Here is a 20,354-nt window from a genome sequence, read left to right on the forward strand (position 1 = left end):
GGGACACCAGTTTGAAATAGAGCAGGAAAAAGGCTTACCATGAGAGTAGCACAATGAAAAACTCATGATTAGACCCTACCCTGGTTTTTCCCTGAATTTAAAAGTAGCCAAAGCACTTATCTAAAATCCTTAGATCTTTGAACAAGACAGAAATATTTTACACTGGCACAATAAAAACAAAACAAGCTGTGGCATTTTTCTTCCCGTTTTGCTCCCTATTTCTTACTACATGTTAATATAGGATAGCAAATTTACTGACACCATACCATTGTAAAAATACAGTTGTGGAGCAAGTTGCAATTCAGATATAAATACATTTATTCAGCCTCCAAAAAGTGGAGTGGGTTTTTTAAAATTCTGGGAGGTGACTCTTTTTTTTGGTGTGTGTAAATATGTTCATTTGTGGTGCAGAGGATATTTCCAGGCATGGTGTGGCAGATTTAAAATGTAGTATGAAACACTGAGCTGGAAGAATATGATTTTCATTGACAATGCTGGCTCCCATTTCACACTGGTGGGCTTAGAAAGGACCTCTTTTGGAGTGTGACTTTTTTTTGCAGGACATTTAGTAATTAAACTTTGGATTCAGACAATCAATATCGATGACTGCTAGCCCCTGTTATTTCTTAAAGACTGTGAATTAATATCAAGGGATTTAATAAAATAGTAAAAAAATATGTTGCCTGATTGTACAGGCATACATTCCATTTTCAGTATCAACTGCCCATTGTTTCACAAGTGCAGTATGAACTGAATCACTTTGAAGGCAACAGACAACAAAATCAAAAGTCCATTGTGAAGAAAGCTTTTTGGGTTCCTAAGTTTTCTTGAATTGTTTTGTCTATGACATTAACTTTCAAACAGCCATAAGGGCTTAATGGTTTACAAAATAATGTATATTTGCAGATGTAACTATCTCTAAGAAAATAAACTCATCTAAGTACAAAACCTTGAGATGTTGAAATAATTTGATAAAGTTTATTTCACTTTTTACATGGCTGTCTTCCTTGCCATGAGGCAGGGGTGGCAGGTTTTTTAATGGGCTTTTTGTCAGACTGTTGATTTAGTGGATACTCTTCAGTCTCACTTCCCTTCAAAGAGCACGTTTATACTTTCAAAAAGAAGACAAGTGTCACTGTGAAATTCTTTCCTCAAAAAATTTTCATATGGTCTGTTCTCAATTTCATAGAGATCACTGACTTCAGTAGGAATGGAGAACTGTGTAGTTCCTCCTTTTGCCAACAATGTTGCACTAAGTGAAAAAAATGATGACTTGGGTTCCAGTAAAACTTTTGCTTCTGTTAATGGTTATGAGCTGTGCTCTTCACTGTAGAGAAATTAATTATCCCACTAATGAGTTTTGGCCAGAGAATTTTTGCACTTCACATTCAACAAAATAGCAGACGGTAGTAGGAGTTGATTATGATTGCCTCAAAATACAAATCGTATTTGAATTGCATCTCTGATCACTTGCAGTAGGAATATTTAACATTCTAATAAGCATTCCAATGTTGATCTTAATTGAAAGATAAAAGATTGATAAAATTACCATTTGTGCTGAGGAAAAGCTTTTTAATGTTTACTTTTTATTTTATTGTACTGTGGATAGAAAAAAAGGACTTTATACTATCTTCTGTAGCATCATATTTCCCTCAAAATTGTTTTTTTTTCTTTCTCTGATGTATGCTATTGGTAGAAAAATAATTTTAAGAATCAGCATTATGACTAGCAGTTTCAGACAAACTTTTTGGAAAACAACAGCATACCACTGGTCAGTGTGCCAAACTAAAACCAGAGTAGTAGGTAAACTTGCATATTAAACACTTTTTCTTTAAATAGTGAAACAACACTGGCCATTAAGCATTGCTAACCTTTGGCACAAGGTGCCGGGTAATCTCGGATTCTTCCTCACCACTTCAGTGGTGAATAATATTTGTCTAAGAAGCCAAAAATTCAGCCTGTAATATAAAAACCCATTGACCCTGTGAGTTTACTTGCAGGAGTTTTTTTCCTCTCCTCTGGGTTTTGAGCGGTCTGTTTTCATATGTTGCCTTTATAAATGCAAGTACTTTTTGAATTGGTTTTTCTGATTATAGAATGTCTAATATCTTAGCAGAGATTAAAGTGCTGCTTTATTCAAGTCAGTTTATAGTCTCTCTAACATTGTCATCAGTTTAAAGGCCCAACACACCTGTTTCTCATAGATTTGTGTGGAGTACTAGTGCAGAAAGTTTCTTTACCAGGTTTATTTTCAGGTTATGAGAAGTATAAGAGTGCCATATATGAGTGTGTGTATTGGGTTTGTGTGGCCAGGTTTTGGTAGTTGGAGGGGCCACTGCAGGCATGGCTTCTGTGAGAAGCTGCTGAAGCTTCCCTCACATCCAACAAAGCCAGGGCCAGTTGGCTTCAGGATGGACCCTCCTCTGGCCAAGGCTGAGTTCATCAGAGATGATAATAAAGCCTCTGTGATAACATATTTAAGAAGAAAAGAAAAGTTATTGCACAGATGTAATTGTGACCGGGAAGAGAGCAGTGAGAATATGCGATAGGAACAGCTCTGCAGGAGCCAAGGTCAGTGCAGAAGGAGGGGCAGGAGGTGCACCAGGCACCGGAGCTGAGATTCCCCTGCAGCCCGTGGTGCAGCCATGGTGAGGCGGCTGTGCCCCTGCAGGCTGGGCGGGTCAGGAGGGGAGCAGAGATCCACCTGGACCAGGTGGGTGTCCAGAACAAGCTGTGAACCCATGGGAACATGCTCCTGACAGGGACCTGCAGACCTGTGGAGAGAGGAGCCCATGTTAGGGAGGGTTGGATTGTGACCCCATGGGGGGCCCACACTGGAGCAGTGGGTTCCTGGAGGACTGCATCCTGTGGAAAGGGACTCACACTGGAGGAGTGGGTTCCTGGAGGACTGCATCCTGTGGAAAGGGACTCACAGTGGAGCAGTGGGTTCCTGGAGGACTGCATCCTGTGGAAAGGGACTCACAGTGGAGCAGTTCATGCAGAACTGTAGCCCATGGCAAGGACTCACACTGGAGAAGTTAATAGAGAGCTGTCTCTCATGGGAAGGCTCCCTGAGTAGTGGCAGAAACAACAGGGGATGAGGTGACTGCAAGCCCTGTTCCCTGTCTGCCTGTGCTGTTGGGGGGAGGAGGTAGAGCCCAGGAAATAGGGAAGGGTGGGGGGAAAGTGTTTTCATCATTTAGTTTATTTCTTATTATCCTGCTCTGATTTTGCTTGGTAATAAATTCAATTAATATCTGCAAATTGAGTCTGTTTTGCTCGTGACAGTAATCAGTGAGTGATCTCTGCCTGCCCTTATCTCAGCTCATGAGCCTTCCGCTGTATTTTCTCTCCCTGCTCACTTGTGGGGGGTGATGATCATGTGGCTTTGGGGAGTACCTGGCACTCAGCCAGGGTCAACCCACCACAGTGTGTAGCTGGGCAGTGGAAGGCTCTGTTTCCTCATACCAAGCTCATGAAATTGCCCTGAACAATCCACTGTTTCTCTTCCCCCTGTGTTTGGGGGGATTGGAGTGCGAGAGATGGCATAAGGCAAAATGATAGACCAATACATCTTAGTTATTTTCCTGCATTTTGAATTTCCCTCCTTTTCACAAAGCAGGTATCTCTCTATATTTACTAGCCAGCAACTTCACCTTTAAAGCAGACTCTTTCTAGCCAAGTACACATTCACTTTGGTCTGTCCCAACAGTGTAATAAAGAGACCATTTCCAGAAAAGAACACTTTGTTTAAGGTTGAAAAAATAAGGGACATTTGACAAAATATGCAGGATTGTTTTTCTTTTCTCTCTTACTTTTATACTATCCATTCCAAATCCATTATTGAATTCCACTATGGGTCATCCACAATGGAATCTTCTCAAAGCAGTCTTGGCTGTATGGAAGTTTCATTAATGTTAAAGCAGACTTCCTAAGCATTTCAAAATGTGCTAATTCCTTTTGCATAGATGTCTCACTTCATAAATAGGAGCTGTTGAGATAATAAGCCTGATGAGCTGTAATGTAAATATTTTAATACTATTGCTGGTAGCTTTTAGTGAAATGATGTGATCAGTGCTAACAAAATGTGTTAGAATTGTTGTGAAACAATATGAATAATCTTCATAGGCAAATTAGCTCTTTTAGAAAGTTGAAATTTTAGTTTTCATACTCTTATCTGTAAAATAACTAGTAGTTATAATATAAACCATTTTGAATTATCATTCTTTTTCTTCCTAATTTTTAACTTATCTTTTCTCCCCAGTTAAAAAACATGTTATAATCAGTTTGATGTTCTCTGGACCCTCTGAAAACTCATGTATGCAAAAAATGCTTTATTATTTATTTATCCTTTTGACTTTTGTTACATTATTAAGTCCTCTCTCCAATCCTGCAGTAGTCCATCGCATTTTTAAAATGCTGTTATGTTCTGCTACCATTTCATTTCACTTTTAAAGCCTGAAGAATATTTTGTTTGAAATGGGACTGTAACCTGAAGTGCTATAAAAGCAACTTGACTAAAAGGCAAATTACATTATCTGAATTTTGTGTTGTTATCCTTTTAATAACACTGGGAATGAAAAGTAAATTACTTGAAACACTGAACAAGACATTTCAGGCCTGCCATAGAGTTGCAATAGCTGTGATGGTCTAAGGATGATGGAAGCAAAACAAGATTTGTTGGAAGTAGTATTTATTACATTGAGGATATAGCTGGGAAACACACTAACAAGCTTTCAGTTGTGTAAGTCTGAGTCTGTTCCTGGTCAGTTCAATGGAAACTGCATATCTTTAAAAAGATCCATGCTCTTTCTCGTGTTTCAGCTGATGATCAAAACCAAGCAAAACTTCAGAAAGCACCTGTCTCTAGTATATGTGAACACACATGAAGCAGATAATTGTTTAGAAATTCTGTTGAGTAAACAACTCGCCCAATGCCCACAGGCAATGACATGCTCGTATTTAACAGATCTATTTATAGAACAGCCAGTTTTACATTTGCCCAAATGTGACTTCTTACTTTGTGAACTCGCAATTTCTGAAGACTAACATGTGCTAGATTCAGAGGAGTGCAATGCATGTAAAAGCAAAAATTGCATCCAGCCTGTTTTTTGAATCTTTGTCATCATCTGTGACAGCCACCCTCACAAACTCAACAAAATTCCTGTAGCTTCACTGACTTCTCATTTCTGTGGACGAAAGAATTAATTGTAAAGTCTGCACTATGACCCAAGGATGTGGAGTGAGACACTTGAATTATTTGCATTCGGATTGTATGTAGCTACACCATATCTCTGCAAAACCTGTTCCTTCTATCAACGGGCTGTATCCTTATTTTGTGAAAAGTCAGTAGCAATTTGTGCGATTTTTTTCCCCCCAGCTACGTCTTCTTGCTACTTTTTCAGTGAAAATCAGTCATGGCTGCAGCTTTGCAAGATGTCTGTAAGTTTGTGGAATAGCAGGGTCACGTTTGTGTGAAGCAGTGCTTGATAAAGAGACACAGAACCATTGGAATTATATCAGCTAGTTGTTTTTATTCTAGCCAAATACTGGAAATCCATTTATTTTCTCGAAACATAGGGCATAATCTCTGCACCTTTCTTTCCCTCTGGTTTTTGACTAAGGCACAGGTGAGTCCTGAGCAGGTGGCCATGCTGGGGTCTGCTTGCTCTGGAGCATGGTCTAGGCTCTGGGACGGCAGAGACCACGGTGTGAGCACGAAATGGAAAGCGCCATTAAAGGACGAAATAAAACCCCTCGACAGAGCGGGGTCAATGCTTTCAAGGCGGGCGAGGAGGTGACCAGCGACGGGCAGAAACGAATTTTGCGTTACCTTCTGTGGAAGGGGAAAGTGTAGCAGAGGGAGGCGGTGTGCGCTCATCCCCCGCCTGTGGAGGAACAGAACCAGCCGAAGGTGCCATCACCACCCCTCGTGTGAGCGGGCTCTCAAGGCCAGCTCCTGCCGGTGCCCGCGCTAGCGGCCCGCTACCAGCGGCACCTTCAGCGGCGCGGCGCTCGCATTAGAAGACTCGTTCTCTCCCTCCCTCCCTGTCCCTCCTGCTCTCCCTACGCCTCCCGCGGGTGTCCGGGCAGCGCTGTCCGGCGGCGGGAGCGGGGGAACGCTCCCTCAGCCCGGGCCGCGCTCCCCGCCAGGCCCGCCCGGCCCCGCCGCTGGCCCCGCCCCGCCCCGCGCAGCCGCCAGGGGCCGCTGCTCCCGGCGCTCCCGGGGCCGCCAGCGCGGCGCGGCCGCGGCGCTCGAGTTCCGCCGCTCCCGGGGCCGCCGCCGCCCGTCCCCGCCTCCCCCTGCCCGCCGCCCCGGCCCCTTCCCCTGCCGGGGCCCCTCGGCCCGACCATGGCCACCAGGAAGGCGGGCTCGCGGCTGGAGACGGAGATCGAGCGGTGCCGCTCCGAGTGCCAGTGGGAGCGGATTCCCGAGCTCGTCAAGCAGCTCTCGGCCAAGCTCATCGCGAACGGTGCGGCGCGGGGCGGGCGGCGGAGGGGGCCCGGCAGGTGCAGCCGGGCGGGCCGGCGAGAGGGGCCTGCGGAGCCGGGGGAGGCGGCGGGGCCGCCGGCGGGAGGGCCGGGCAGCGGCTCGGGGCGGCCCGGCCGGGCGGGAGCAGCGCGGAGGGAGGCGGGAGCCGCGCCGGGCCCGGCCCTGGCCCCGGCCGGAGGCTCCGCGCACATCCCCGGGAGCCCCCGCGGAGCCGGGGGGCCGCGCTCCGTCCGGGCGGCTGCGCGGCCCTGTGCGCTCCCGGCCCGGGGCGCGGAGCAGCCCGGGCTTTATCACGAGCGCTGCAGTTTGCAGGCGCACATGCTGACAGTGTGCATAAAGCCCGAAATGTCCTTCTGCCTTCTGTGACTGCCAGAGGGTCTGTGCCCGGCGTGTTCTGTGAAGGCTTCCGTCCTTTCTCTTAATAGCAAACCTCAGCAATATAGTGCAGCTTCATTTATTTTGTTGTAGAAACTATAAACATTTTGCTTGTTCGCTTAATTCTTATGTCACAAACTTCTTTATGTTTAACTGAAGGAGGCGAAAAGCAGTCCTTCGTTCTGAGGCATGGAAGTATGTAATGAACGAAGGAGATAGAGGGAAGTTTTCTTTGGCATGGATGCTTTAATTCTGTGTGAGAAAAAATATGGAGATAGTATGTGCCTCTGGGCTCGCTCATCTGCTTGAGGTGGACCTAGGGATATTTTCTGAGAGCAGTCAAGTCTGTGAAGACAGAATTCAGAGGTGATAAGTTAACAGAGAGGATGAGGCATAGCATTGACATCACTGGAAGTTTGTTGTGAAAGCAGTGATAGCTTTGCATGTTTAGATGGGGAAGAAAACTGCATGATTCAGCTCTATAGAAATAAAAATAAAAGAGGAAAAGCCTGACTCAAAGAAAAGAATTTAAGAATAAATGGGTAGTAAATAACATTTAAATGTGTTTGCCTTAAAAACAACTGAGTGATGTTCCTGACACTGGTGTTATGCTAACTAAAAATAAACAATCGTGAAAAGATGGAAGGTATGTTTAGTTTCAGGACATGCATCATTGAGTGATAGACTATGAGCTAGTTAGAGATCACTTCAAAGAAAGGCAAATATCTTTTTTTCTGTCTAGTTGGGAAGCACGATCTTCATAGTTTCAAGATGTACTTAAGTATTTTAGACTGGCAGGGAGAGCTAGGCAGATGTTATTGACAGTTTGACTTAAATTTCTCTAACCTGTGTATGTTTTACCTAGCTGAAGCATATCAAGAGAAAATTATGCAATCTGCCTAACTTTACACTTTAGTGGTTTTCCTGTGAAGGCATCTTCTAAATTCTGTACCAGTCAAAATACAAATGATTGAAGCATTTCCTGATCTTTAAAACATGGAAAAATATCATATGCAGATTTTATCACTTTTTGACAGCACATGAAGGATTAAGTCAATGGGCATGACTTCCAAGCCTGGCTAACTGAGAACATAAACAGGAAATTAATTGATCATAGGGGACTGTTCTTCTGTATTGAAGTAACACAGGAGGAGAGTAATTTATTTAATGAAATGCCTTCACCTGCTGTTGAGAGTGTGGAAAACTGGAAGTTTGTGTTCCAAATCCAGGTGTACCTAACAGGTTGTAGGCCAAGGTTATCAGCCAGTGAGACTACCAAGGAGAGGCAGTGCCTCTGTTCCCCCCATGAAGAGAGATGTGAACTGAAAGGCACTCTGATGCATATCCCTGTTATTACTTAATCTGAAGCAATTAACTTAAAAGTTCAGTACCCTGAACTTTACTGCATCCTTGTGTACTTATGTTCAGTTTTGACTTGGGAATGGATAACAAAAATCTGGTTTTTGGCTGAATGTGTAACAATATGTCATAGAATTGATTTAAAAGCATGGGGAAGAGGGAAAGGGAAGAGGATCTTTATTCTAACCATGTATTAGGGAATTGGCTTCAACTCTTGAATGCTGGAGCATTTAAACAGAGGATATCAACATTGCTAGCAGTAGTGTTTATTGCTCTTTGAACACAAATGGGAATTAATCCTTTTGGGAAGCTCTCTTGTAATCTCTTCAATCTTGCACTATTGCAAAAGAACAGACTTATTTTACTAGGACTCAGTTACAGCTCCTTTTAGGAGCTGGGATTAGACAACTTGATAAAAAGTTTAATGGTCCAAGTTATTATTTGGGCTGTTTTGCATTAGCAAATTCCCATCTCTTGAAGCTGCAGCCTAAATAAGATGCAGGAAGAAGCAGCAATGACAGCTCCCAGGACAAAGGTCTGTATGGCTACACAAGGCAATAGTGTGTACTTCTGATGAAATGCAGCACTTGAGAGGTGCAGTGTTTTGAGTGGACTTGAGTATTGTATTGTTTATTCTGTTTAGTTCTGCTGATGGATCCTATCTATTCCCTAACAGAAGCCTGTGTATAAAACCTGGCAGTAGATCAAATATAAACAACAGTTTAGGTAGGATTTTGGATGCATAAAAATGACCCTAGAACAAATTTCTGTGTCGGATTAAAGGCATTTGAAAGGTTTTCTGAGCTCTGAACTTTAAGTAAAAGACAGGAGAGATTTATTGATGAATTGCTATTCTGTATGTAATAGTCACAGTTTGGATCACAGAAAATGTGTGTACTGTGTCAAGCCTGTGACTTGCATTGCTTTTCACAATGGATAAATAGATAGATGGATGAAAAAAGGGTCTTTAGCCTGACTCAGATTTTGTTGGCCACTTAGCCTGTTTGTATTGTATTTCTCTACTTCAGAGCCAGGACTCAGTAGCAGTAATGAGATTCATGCCATGTAACACAAATCTTGGTCTGAGCTCTTGTTTCATCAGCATTCTGCTAAAAGATTGGGTTAAAACTGTTATGTGCAGGGTGCTGAGTTAGCCTTGGCTAACAGCACATGCCCACCCCCACCCAGCTGCTCAGTCTCTCCCCTTTCTTAGAGGGGCAGGGGCAAAATGTAGAGTAGGATTGGAGCTTCACATAAAGACAGGAAGATCACTTACTAGTTACTGTTCTGGACAAAACAGAGACAGTTCTCTTCATTTGGAGAACTGAATTTAATTTGTTGCCAGTTAGAATATGGTCAGATACTAAGACAGAAAGACAGACATGAAAATAACACTTTTTCTCTTCCCTTTCCCAGGCTGAAGTTCACCCCTGTGCCCCTCCCCATGTGGTGCAGGGTGCAATGGGGTCGGGGTCGGGGTGCAAGACAGTTTCTTTCTGCCTCTCCTTCCTTCTCACGTTTTTGCCCTGCTCTGGCATAAGCTCCCCACTGACATCAGTCCTGCTTTGGAACAAGCTCTCCACGTGGTACAGTTCCTTCAGGGCATATCCACCTGGCTCGGGTCCTCCCTGGCACCTTGGAGCACCTCTGTCCCTCTCCTTCTCTGACCTTGATGTTGTGTTTTTCTGATGTTTCTCACTTCCTTTGTTCTCTTTTATTTTGTTCTGTGGCATTTTCTGCCCTTTCTTAAATACACCTTCCCAGAGGTGTTGTCAGTTGTGTGGAGGGGCTCAGCTGTGTGTGCTGTGGTACTGTTGGAACCAGGTGGGCTTGGGGCTGGGCAACCCCTGGCCTTTTCTCCCCAGAGCTGCTTCTGCAGCCCCTCTGCTGCCAGCACCTTGCTGGTTATAACCAGTACAGCAGGATTTTCCACAGTTGTAGCAGCTGGCAAAGAAATCATGGTGCTGCCCAGAAGGTCACAAAGATGCAGTCTTTGGATAATCAGTGCCGTCCTCAAGTGTTCGGTGTTCACATCCCGAGTATCACCTCTTGAATGGAACTGAGAAAAACCCCAAGTTGTTAGAAATAAAATCTTAGAGCAGTTTTCACTAATGAAATTTTGTGAGTTTTCCCAACTGGTTTAACTAACTTAAAAAGTTCCTTCTAAGAAAGTGAATTGAAGAAATTTTCATTGCTGGTTGAATTTTGTCTAACTTCAAATGAACAGCATGATGGTGAAGCATGGTCATGACAACTAGTGGATGCTTTGAGTACATAATTGCTTGCTCAAAGGATATTGGAAGAGGTTAAAATACTAAATACTGAATATCTGAAACTAATCTGAATGTATTTTGAAGTGCTTCCAGAACCAAGAAACACAACTGGAAGCTAACAATCACATTGCAAAGCTGATTGTGAGGCCATCATGTGTTTTTGATGAAAGAGTAGTTTCTCATAGGAAGTGTCTACAATGGAATTCAGTATGAAGGTTGTATCTGCTCAGGGCATTTTCAGGACATCAGTATTCTCATGTTTTCTTTACTTCCTTTGGAAACAAAGTGAGGAAACCTTAGGCTGGTTCAGTAGCCAGCTGAATGGATAAAATAAAGGATCCATGAATTTCCATGGGTGTTTCCGGCCATTCATTGTTGCCGTAATTGGAACGTGACCTTGCTCAAGTTCAGTGAGATGTATGGCTCTGTCTGGAAAAGTACTGAGGGGGCGAATTTTTATAGCTCAAATGAGGTAGAATGGTTTAGTTCTGGAGAAACCTTAGCCAGTGTGAAATATTGCATTACTGTGGGGAGAGAATGCATGGCCAGGAAGTTCACGGATCTATACGCTACCAAAAGCATTGTGACTGCCATGAAAATAGAACATTACCTACAGGTATCAAGTTTGCTCATGGAAATATACCAAAATGGTAACACAATGGTTTTTTTACCTAGTGAATTTCTTACTACTTTTGCTATCCCATTTCTGTTTGATTTGTCTTGTCTGGGATCTCTTCTCTGACTGCCTTTCTTCTCAACACCTTGTTTCTGTAGTCTCCTATTAGACCTAGCCTCACATTTATCCTGGCAGAGCAATGGAACACAGAGGAGTTAGGAGCAGAGTAGCAAACCCAAAGGATTATGAATTATTTTACGTGTCTAATTTTGCTTGTCACCATCTATGCTGCTCCCTTATCTTGATATAAGTAGGACCTAAAAATAGAAACACCTTATCAGTTTTCATCTGTTTTGCAGCCTTGTGAAATACAAGACCTCAGATGTATGGTTAAAGCTTATCCTCAGAATAAACAAGGGATTTCTAAACCTCTTAGGACTCATGCCCTACTTAGGAGGTGTTTACCAAATTTGTTTGTTTTTATACATAGAGTTTGTAGTGTGATTTGTATATGCAAAGCTTTCCTAAGAGATTGACATCTACCAGAAAAGTTTGCAGACCACATGACGTGCCTTTTTGCATATCCACCACAGCAGAAGTGGAGGACTCTCTTCATTTGTTATCTTCTTTGTTTTCCTCCTATTGCATTCACTGTCACATTTACAGAACAAGATAACTAAGGACAGACATTTTTCTGAATGAAGAACAAAGGTGGTGACAGTACTTAGATGTGTTGTCTTATTTTTGACTGACAGCTTAGTTTCTTCAGATAGCCAGGGGTGTTACAACAGTGTAAGTGATGATGTGGATCATCTGCTTGTACTCACACTGCATGTTCATCTGGAAGAGAAAATGCTAGCGTGTGATTTCACAAGTAACCAAGCTGGTCTAACACCTCCCTGCTATTATGTAGAGTAGTTCTTCCTTCCTGCCTTTAATCAAGCTGCTTCTTCTCTGAGCAGCTTCTCCTGGTTATGTGTTCCTGGCCTCTCCCTTGTGTTCATGAACACCAGAGGTGGGAATTGCTGTGCTTGGCCAGCAGAAAACTCTGAGCTTCTTGTTCTGGGGCCTACTGTGTTTGCTGGCTTGCCAAGCTCATTTGCCTCCCACAGGGGTCGGTCTGAGTAGTGTAACAGCTGGTGGAAAGAACAGTAGCAGCAGCCAGTGGAGGGCAAAGGTGAGGGGAACTGTGAGGAAGCATGTAGTTGGTCTTAGTAGAATGAAAGAATTTTGGGGCTTATAACTGATTACATTTATAAGGATATTTTTATATATTGTGAATGTAATTATTTTAGAAATTGGATGTCTCGTGTAGTAATGTTAGGTTGATTGCACTTTTGCCTTGTTAAAAGTTAAAAGAAATGGTAACCAGATTTATCTGTGAATATATACTGGTAAATATCTGTACTGGTATATATCTGTAGTATAGCTGCTCTCAGTTCCTTTAAACTAACTTCAAGGGTTAAGGTTAGGATTAACTTTTCTATAGGGAAATAAATTCATTCACATAAATTCAGGGTCGTTTGATACCACTTTTGTTTGGGTTTGATTTGCATGATAGTAAAGAAGGGGGCAGAAGGTCCTTAACTTACCAGATATGAGCCATTCTCCTTCCCTGCCAAATCTGGGCCATTCCACCTCCCCACAAATCTGTCTTTTAAGAATAAAATATTAGAATTTAGTGGTGCAGTTCTTGACAGTTTTCTCTGCACTGAATACTGTATAATTTGAGCTGATAATGAGTGACTGAAGATAATAACTTTGTAAAAAGCAAAGTGGCAGGATGCTGAGATAAGTTGGAGGAAGTAAGGATGTCTGGCTAATAGCGTGAGGTAGGTAGCCAGACCTTTAATAATTGAAGAGCATTTGATCTCTGCTCCAGGCTGTGGAGGGAGATGCTGAATCTGGGCATTTCTCTGGGGTTAGCAAATGTGTGGCAGAATGCATAGTGGCAGTTTTTAGTAGCTGCTCTGATCAGCGATGTTATCAGTTGCTCAGGAGTTATTTCAGGAGGTGTTGCATGAATTTCTGCTAGTTCCCACCCCACTGATGACCTGTGTGTGATTGGTATGACTCCACTCAGAATTTGTATGCATAAGCTGAAATCCTTAACTATAATCTCATATTATCTAGAGTTGTAAACTGCGCTTCTTCAACAAAAAGTGGGTTGAAAATACCTTTTATTTCTAGAATTTTGAATGCAGCTCACTTGAGACCAATAACTTGGTTTATCTCCATAAAACTTTTGTACAGGCAACCAAGATATGAAAACAACAACACCTTACAGGCCCTCCCATATTTTCTGCAGTTAATTATATGAACAAGTTGTAGCTCATCTTTTAAGTGTGCCATATCTCAAACTCAGATTTGCGTGGGCTTAGCTTGCAGCTACACTTCTGTTTTTCTTTTTACTATTTAATTGCAGTCTCTTTACCTTAATGGGAAGAAAATGGTGTGCATTAATCAAGGCTTTAATGGGACTGCATTAGAGCTGCGTTTAAGGCAGAATAGGGACCTGTTGTTTTTAGAACAGCAGGTAGAATAAAAACAAAACAAAAAAACACAACACAAAATGAACCCCATCAAAACACCAAACAACCAAGCTGCCAAAAGGTACTTTCTGTATTAACACTGGTAGTTAAGTACCTGAGGCAGTTGTCTCTGAGACTGACAAATGTAGGGTACTGTCTTTCAAGAATTTACTTGAGGCTTCTGAGGCGGACCCGGAAAGCTAGGAGGAGAAGATTGGAAAAGGTAGAGGACTGCAAGATCTTGACTTCTAAGGAACAGAGGCTCATCTCTGTGCTTTCATCTGGGCTTTGGGTCACCCCAAGGACAAAAAATCGCTTTTCTGACCTGGCAATTAATTAGTGATTGCTTTTTTTGTCAGTAATTTTTTCTTTGTCATTTTGTGACAACAAAAGTCATCATCTCTCAAATTTGCACAGTGCTGCAATATAGCTGTTTGGTAGAGAATGGACAAGAGCCGCTGTCCTTACGACATGGCTTGGTTTTTGCCTTCCGTCTAATTGTCTCTAGTATTTTATTGTTGTTGTTAGTAGCAACAGGAAAGCTGTTTTATCCTTTGAGAAATAAATCATGGCAAGAAGCAAGATTGAAATTAATTCCTAGCTATCAGAGCATGTGCTTTTCCTGTTCTCCCAGTCATTCCTTGATCTTTTTAACCTAAACAAAACATACATGGGAAGAAGCTAAATTTTGATCATTCTTCCTCAGTGTGGTTGATAGAATTATTTCCAGTTAAACACTCAAAGATGACGGTGGTCCTGTTTCCCACACTCTGTGTTCGCAGTCTTGGGTTTGACACGCATTCTTATTTCTTGGTTTTACATTGTATTGAACTGAAGGGGCCAAGTTTTATTCAATTGTAAGCCTGTAATCTTCTAGATGATACATTGTGACTTTCCTGGCTTGTTTATTTACTCTTCTGATGGCCTTCACATTTCACAAAATTCGGTGAGCTTGAATATTAAAAAAAATAGTTTGAAACAGTTTTCTGTTCTTAATATGTGTCATCATAAAATAAATTTCAGTAGTAGTGGTACTTTGAAAGTAAATTTGCCTATGCATAAATAGATTGGAAAGCCTGTAATATTTTTTTCAAAGCAAGTTTTGGCTGTCAAGCAGGAAAATTGTGTCCATACTATATAGTTGCTCAGTTAAAAGGTGCCATGCCCACTGTGTGCTTAAGAGCCAGAGAAATGAATGACTGTATTTAATTAAAGGTGTTAGTGAGTAAAGTTAAATTTCTTTGAACAGCTGACTGTATTTTCTGCTTCTGGTTTTATATGTGTGACATCTGCATCAGTGTGAAACCTTTCTACCAGTAGTACTTGCTGGGCTGCATGTATTCTCTGGATACTTTTCTGCTGTCTCCAGAGACCTGACTGGACAAGATCCTGGGCAACCTGCTCTAATTCATCTTGCTTGGATTAGGGGTATTGGATTAGATGATATCCAGAGGTCCCTTCCAACCTCACTCATCCTCTGATGCTGTGAATTCTTGCTAATAAGTAGTCAGTGATGGAATCATAAGTGACATCTCTGTATATATGTATATTGTTTTTCTTGTTTTTAATATAAACCTTGTAGAAATCTAAGAATAGTTTTAGCATTCATTTTGATTTAAGAAGCTCCTGGTCCAGGCTTACTGGGTGCTGAGCACGAAGTTGAATGGGTACTTGGAGACTTGTACTGACATTCCTCTTCAAGCTAATGCTCTCACTCATGGTTTGATACATTGTGAACAAAGGAAATGTCTGCTTTAAGTGCATAGTCAATTTGTTCCTGGGTGGAAAACCTATGTTTCATGCTTTTTCTGCCAGATGAATATGAAGTCAGTTCTGGATCCAGGATTTCCAGATCCTTCTCTGGAAGAAAGCTCAATTTTTAAATGGCCTTCTTAATAACTGTTTTGTGGGAGGCTACAAAATTTTTCTTGTTTTCAGATGTTTTATAGAAACCTCACTCTGAAATCTTTGTCTGGTTACTATTTAGAGCAATTGACCTGTTTGGGATCCTTCATTCTGCATACCACTCCTAGATAAATTCCTTAGGGGTTTTTTTGTTTGTTTGGTTGGTTTTTGTTTTGGTTTGATTTTTTTGGTTTTTGTTTTGGTTTTTTTTTTGGGTACAGTGATATTCCAAAATGTTATAGGATGTCTGAGTGAAAAATCATCATAAAATACTGCAGCATTAAGCCCTTCAGGTGCTCTGAGCTTTCAGTTTTACCTTTAGAGAGACTAAGAGTTTTAGGGATTGAGTAGGAATAGTTTCTTTTCTCAGTCCCAAGCTAGTTTACCTCTGGGAAGGCTTGAAGTACCAGAAGGGAGTTTACAAAGCAAATCAACTTCCTGGAATTCTGCACATCAATGTACGGTCCCTTTGGGATCCTGGAAATCTCATATTTCTCTTCTTTACCCCTTGTCCCTTTCCTACCCTGATTTTTAATTTTTTTTTAATTTTACCTTTCTTTTTTTAATAGTCCTGAGTTAGGACTTCAGTTTTTCATCTTTTTTTTTTTTTTCTGGGCTCCAGGACAGAGCAGTTGAAGCAGCAGCATCTTCTATTCTTACAACTCCATGCTTCATCTAATTAATCTCACCTGATGGAGTGTCTTCATTTGAGACTAATGATAACTGTGATCTTTAAACTTCAGTGCATTTGGACAGTTGGGCTTTTTAAGAGTCTAAAATATGTTACCTGAAATATTTAAGATTTTGGTGAAGAGTGGGTGAAATAATACAACATGGGATATGACATGCTTCTAGATTTATCTGCTTGCTTACAAGGAAAGATTAAAGTTTGTTTGTTTGGCCAGTCAGATTCTGTAGGTATTTTCCTCTGTATTTCTTATTCCTAAATACATCCTATTCAAATTCAGATCCCCAGGGCCTGAGTCTGAGTTTGAGCCGCTTTGCTTAAATCATTATGGTAAGAGATTTTATCCCACTCTTTTTCTTGCAGCTGTGTGATTTGGAGGAAAGGGAAATGAAACACTAAAAATATTTCTTTTAATCTATGCCATTTGGCAAATAAGGAAGAAGGAGGGCTTTTCTGCATAGTCTTTCTTGCTGTAGATGTTGAGCTGTCAAGGGAGGTTCCATAAATAACATGTAAGTATTGATAGCACAGGATCATGTGTATTCTTGCCAGTGTTCCACAGCAGCATGATATGGGTGTTTAATTGCGGAGAAACATCTGGTGCATGGAGACTTGATAACAGGAGCAGGGCTGTTGATAGTTGTTGCCATAGTTGTGATAGCTGTTGTTATCCAAGAGGTGTGTTTCCCTTATACCTTCCAAGTAGTTCCTTCAGAAAAAACTAATTATCAGACCCTTAAAAAATTTTGCATTGATAACAGGAAGACTTGAGAAACTACATATATAGCAGTCATGATCTGGACAAATGTCAGTGTTTTGCTTTGGTTTTCATCTGAACCTCCACAGGAAAAGTAATACTTCAGCAGAACAGTTACTTGGTGCTCCACAGAACAACAGGTAGCAAGCAGGTTCATTAGTTCTATTAAGACCACATCATCATTCACTGTAATGGATCTTGGTATAGTCTGGAATTGAATAAACTTTTAAAGTCACTTGTTGGAGTGAATTCTGAAGGCAACGGAGAGCTCCTAATCTGTATTCAGCCATGCTTTTTTGTTGTTGTTGTTGTAGCTGTATGCAATGTTGCCATTCTTCTCTCTCTCTCCTTCTCCCTAACCTTACTTTTAGAAGGGAATTTAGGGCTAGATATTCCTCTCACCTAGCCTGCTAACAACCCCTGGAGTCTTCAACAAGTGCCTGGAGGTTGTGGTAGCATTCATCAGAAAGATGACTATTTTGCATTTTAGGATGTGATTTGGTGGATGGTTCAAGATAGACCATGGTTTTAACCTAAGTAAATATTAGTATTGTAAGTAATCTTCATCATTCTTGACCAAAGATAAAAGAAGACTAATCGTCTATTTTAATTCTGTTTTTCTGTGAGTATCTGCTTCTGATCCTGATACTGTGGTGAAGAATTTGCTTCAAAAAGCAGATATTAAAAATAAAGTAGCAAAGTGGCTTTCATGATGGTATTTTTAGAGACTGTGTTACAGAGGCACATCACTGTGTGCTTTTTTCTATCCCATATTTATGCCAGCCTGTATTCTTATTTTGAAGATGATTCATATTGATCCATATTGCACAGAGGGATAGCCGTGTGTACACAAGGCTCTTCTCAAACCATTTTCTGTAAATGTCTAAGCTTTCTCTAAGCTGAAGGAAAGCAGCTTACATGAAATGTCTGTTTTTTATTTCTGCTTTGAATGCTAAGAGAAATGAGCCTTTCACCTAAAGCATCCTTGAGTTTGTCTTGGAGTTCCAAGGTGCTGTCTTTGATTGCAGGCAGAGGACATCCTGTTAGTCAGGCCATTGTTTCAGTGGTACTGTGATGTTGTAGAAGCAGATGGGCAAGTTTGGCTGTTCTTGTCCAAAATGGTTCTGCAATGCAGTTATGATGTAAGTCATCAAATAGCCCCTTTATCTGCTAAGTAATTGTTGATGAATTCTTCAGCAGAGAAATAGATGAATGAGAGGGAGTCTCCTTTAATCAAGAATTTTATACTAAGCCATAACTGTGTGAATTTTCTGAAAGTGGGATACTGGATTTCATGAAACTGTTTTTGAACAGTTTTTCTTCTGAAACATCTGTTTAAACTGGCTGAAGGAACACCAAACTTTATGTTATCAACTTTACATAGTTTAATTCTGTCTCTATAAAGTGTCTACTAGAAGAATGTAATCTAGATCACTCATACTGTGCTGGAAGAAAAAGAAAAGTGATTTCTTCTCGAACAGTTCTTACGTTATTTCAGGATGTCTGATGGAAAACTCTGCTAGAGCTATGGCTTCATAAATAGTTTCCTTCAGAAATGTCCCTGTAATTGGAATTTTGTTACAAGCAAAATTGAATGTCATTCTTACTGGCACAGAATGGTTGACACGTAAAGTCAATGCTTTGTTAATAAAGTACTCGCTCAGTAATAATTGGATTTAAAAGTTTGTTGCCAATATCTGGCCCTGGTTGACTGACTTAGCAGATGAGAGACTCAGTAAATAAGAAAATTCTGCTTTTGCAGTGGCTTTTATGGTTTGCAGTCTGTGACCTGTTGTTTCAAGTGTTAGTCATCAGCAGCTGCCTCAGTGCAGCGCTTCTGCCATGAAAGCCAGTCTGACAGTAACTCTGCCTCTCTGTCTCTGATGGTGCTGTCTCATGATCTACAGCACTGCTACAGGGAAAGGCTGAACTGTGCCATGTGTGAGTGACCTGGAAGAGCAGCTTTTGTTTTGTTGCTTAGTCAGATATGTGTCTAAGTTGCAGCTGGTCTTATCTCCTCTCTCAAAGTATGGGCTCTACATGTCACTGCACTGTGACTGTCCCTAGCTCTGTGTGGATCATTAGCTTCTCTGAGTGGCATCAAGGATGGGAACAAAATACCTGGGTCCTGTAGACTACTTTGATTCTCATCTTAAGGTGCCAGGATAGCTTTAGAGTATGTGCCAGCTTGAACTTGAGGCTTTGTTTTTGCTTGTGTCCTGTCTTTAGAAACATTAAATTCTAAAGTTTTGAAGTCATTATCAGGGAGGTAAAGCTTATCTTAGGGTCAAGGTGAGAGATGAGAGAGGAAATGGAGAGAGAGGATAAATTGAATTTTCCAGAGGTGGCTTCTTGTTTCTCTCCTCTTCCTTTCCCCATTGTGAGAAATTCTGCTGTGTGTAAGAGAGGAATAATCTTACAAACTTTCTGTAGAGTGCTAGATCTATGCCTATCACTGTCTTGTTCTATTGTGGCCCCAAAAATGGGTGAGAAGTTGGTCTTCCTCTTTCTGTGGTGTAGCTGATATGGCTACACTTTGCTCTTGCATGTGCTAGTGCTGTTGTTTGGTTACTTTTGCCCATTGCTAATTTCCCCATTACTGATAGAGATGATTTCAGCACTTTGTTTTACAAATCCTCATGCCTCAAGGTATGCGTTTTCATACCTAGCAGTGAGACGTTTCTTTTCTTTTTATTTGGTGCCTGTCCTGTTGTTTGGCTCATGTGTTGTAAGAATCCAAACTAGTTGTTTCACATGCTTCCTTGACAGTTTTGCAGTTTGCAGTTTATATAAACAAAGCATATCTGGCAGCTGGTGCCTTTTTTAGCTCAACAGTGCAGTTGTTCTTACCTCTTTCTCCATAGAGATAGATCTACTGTATTTAACTTAATTAAAGAAATGCTTGTTACAAGAATGTGGACCAGAACAATTTTTAGAACATACTTGACAGGCTGCATATGAGAGTGAAAGGTACCTGTGATACTTTGTTCTTTGGCACTCCTGAAGTTCTGCTATTTGAAGTGTTAAAGAATGTCAGTGATAGACCTCACTCTTTTCGTTGTAAACAGCCTTGGTGGTATTTCAGCTCCTGAACGAAAGCACTTGTTTTAGAGTGTCATTTAGATTCCTTGCTATGTTTGACAATCTTGTTTCCTCAACCATCTTTGGAAATGGAGCTTGCTCAGTGAAGCATTAAACTGAATAAAAGGAAAGAGAAATGTTAAATGAAATGTTTTGGTTTCCATAAGTACAGATCACAGAGAAAGCATCAACTTGGAAATCCCTTAAAACATAAAGTAACAAGTTTGACATATTTTCACCCGTTTAAAAAGTTGCCACTTAGCTTTAAAAGTACAA

The 20,354-nt window shown here is 41.2% G+C and overlaps 1 protein-coding gene across 3 annotated transcripts in view; it reads left to right on the top strand.

Moving 5' to 3' along the window:
- The first annotated feature begins 6,238 nt into the window (after positions 1–6,238).
- TTC7B (tetratricopeptide repeat domain 7B) overlaps positions 6,239–20,354 on the top strand; it is a 121,702-nt gene continuing 107,586 nt past the window's right edge. For all 3 annotated transcript variants that reach the window (XM_084208757.1, XM_084208758.1, XM_084208759.1), the window contains exon 1: positions 6,239–6,473. In XM_084208757.1, coding sequence (XP_084064883.1) covers positions 6,353–6,473 — 121 coding nt within the window. In that variant the 5' untranslated portion in view covers positions 6,239–6,352. The remainder of the gene's footprint in view (positions 6,474–20,354) is intronic.

The sequence above is a fragment of the Fringilla coelebs genome, assembly GCF_963513975.1.
Source record: "Fringilla coelebs genome assembly, chromosome: 6".
NCBI lineage: Eukaryota > Metazoa > Chordata > Aves > Passeriformes > Fringillidae > Fringilla > Fringilla coelebs.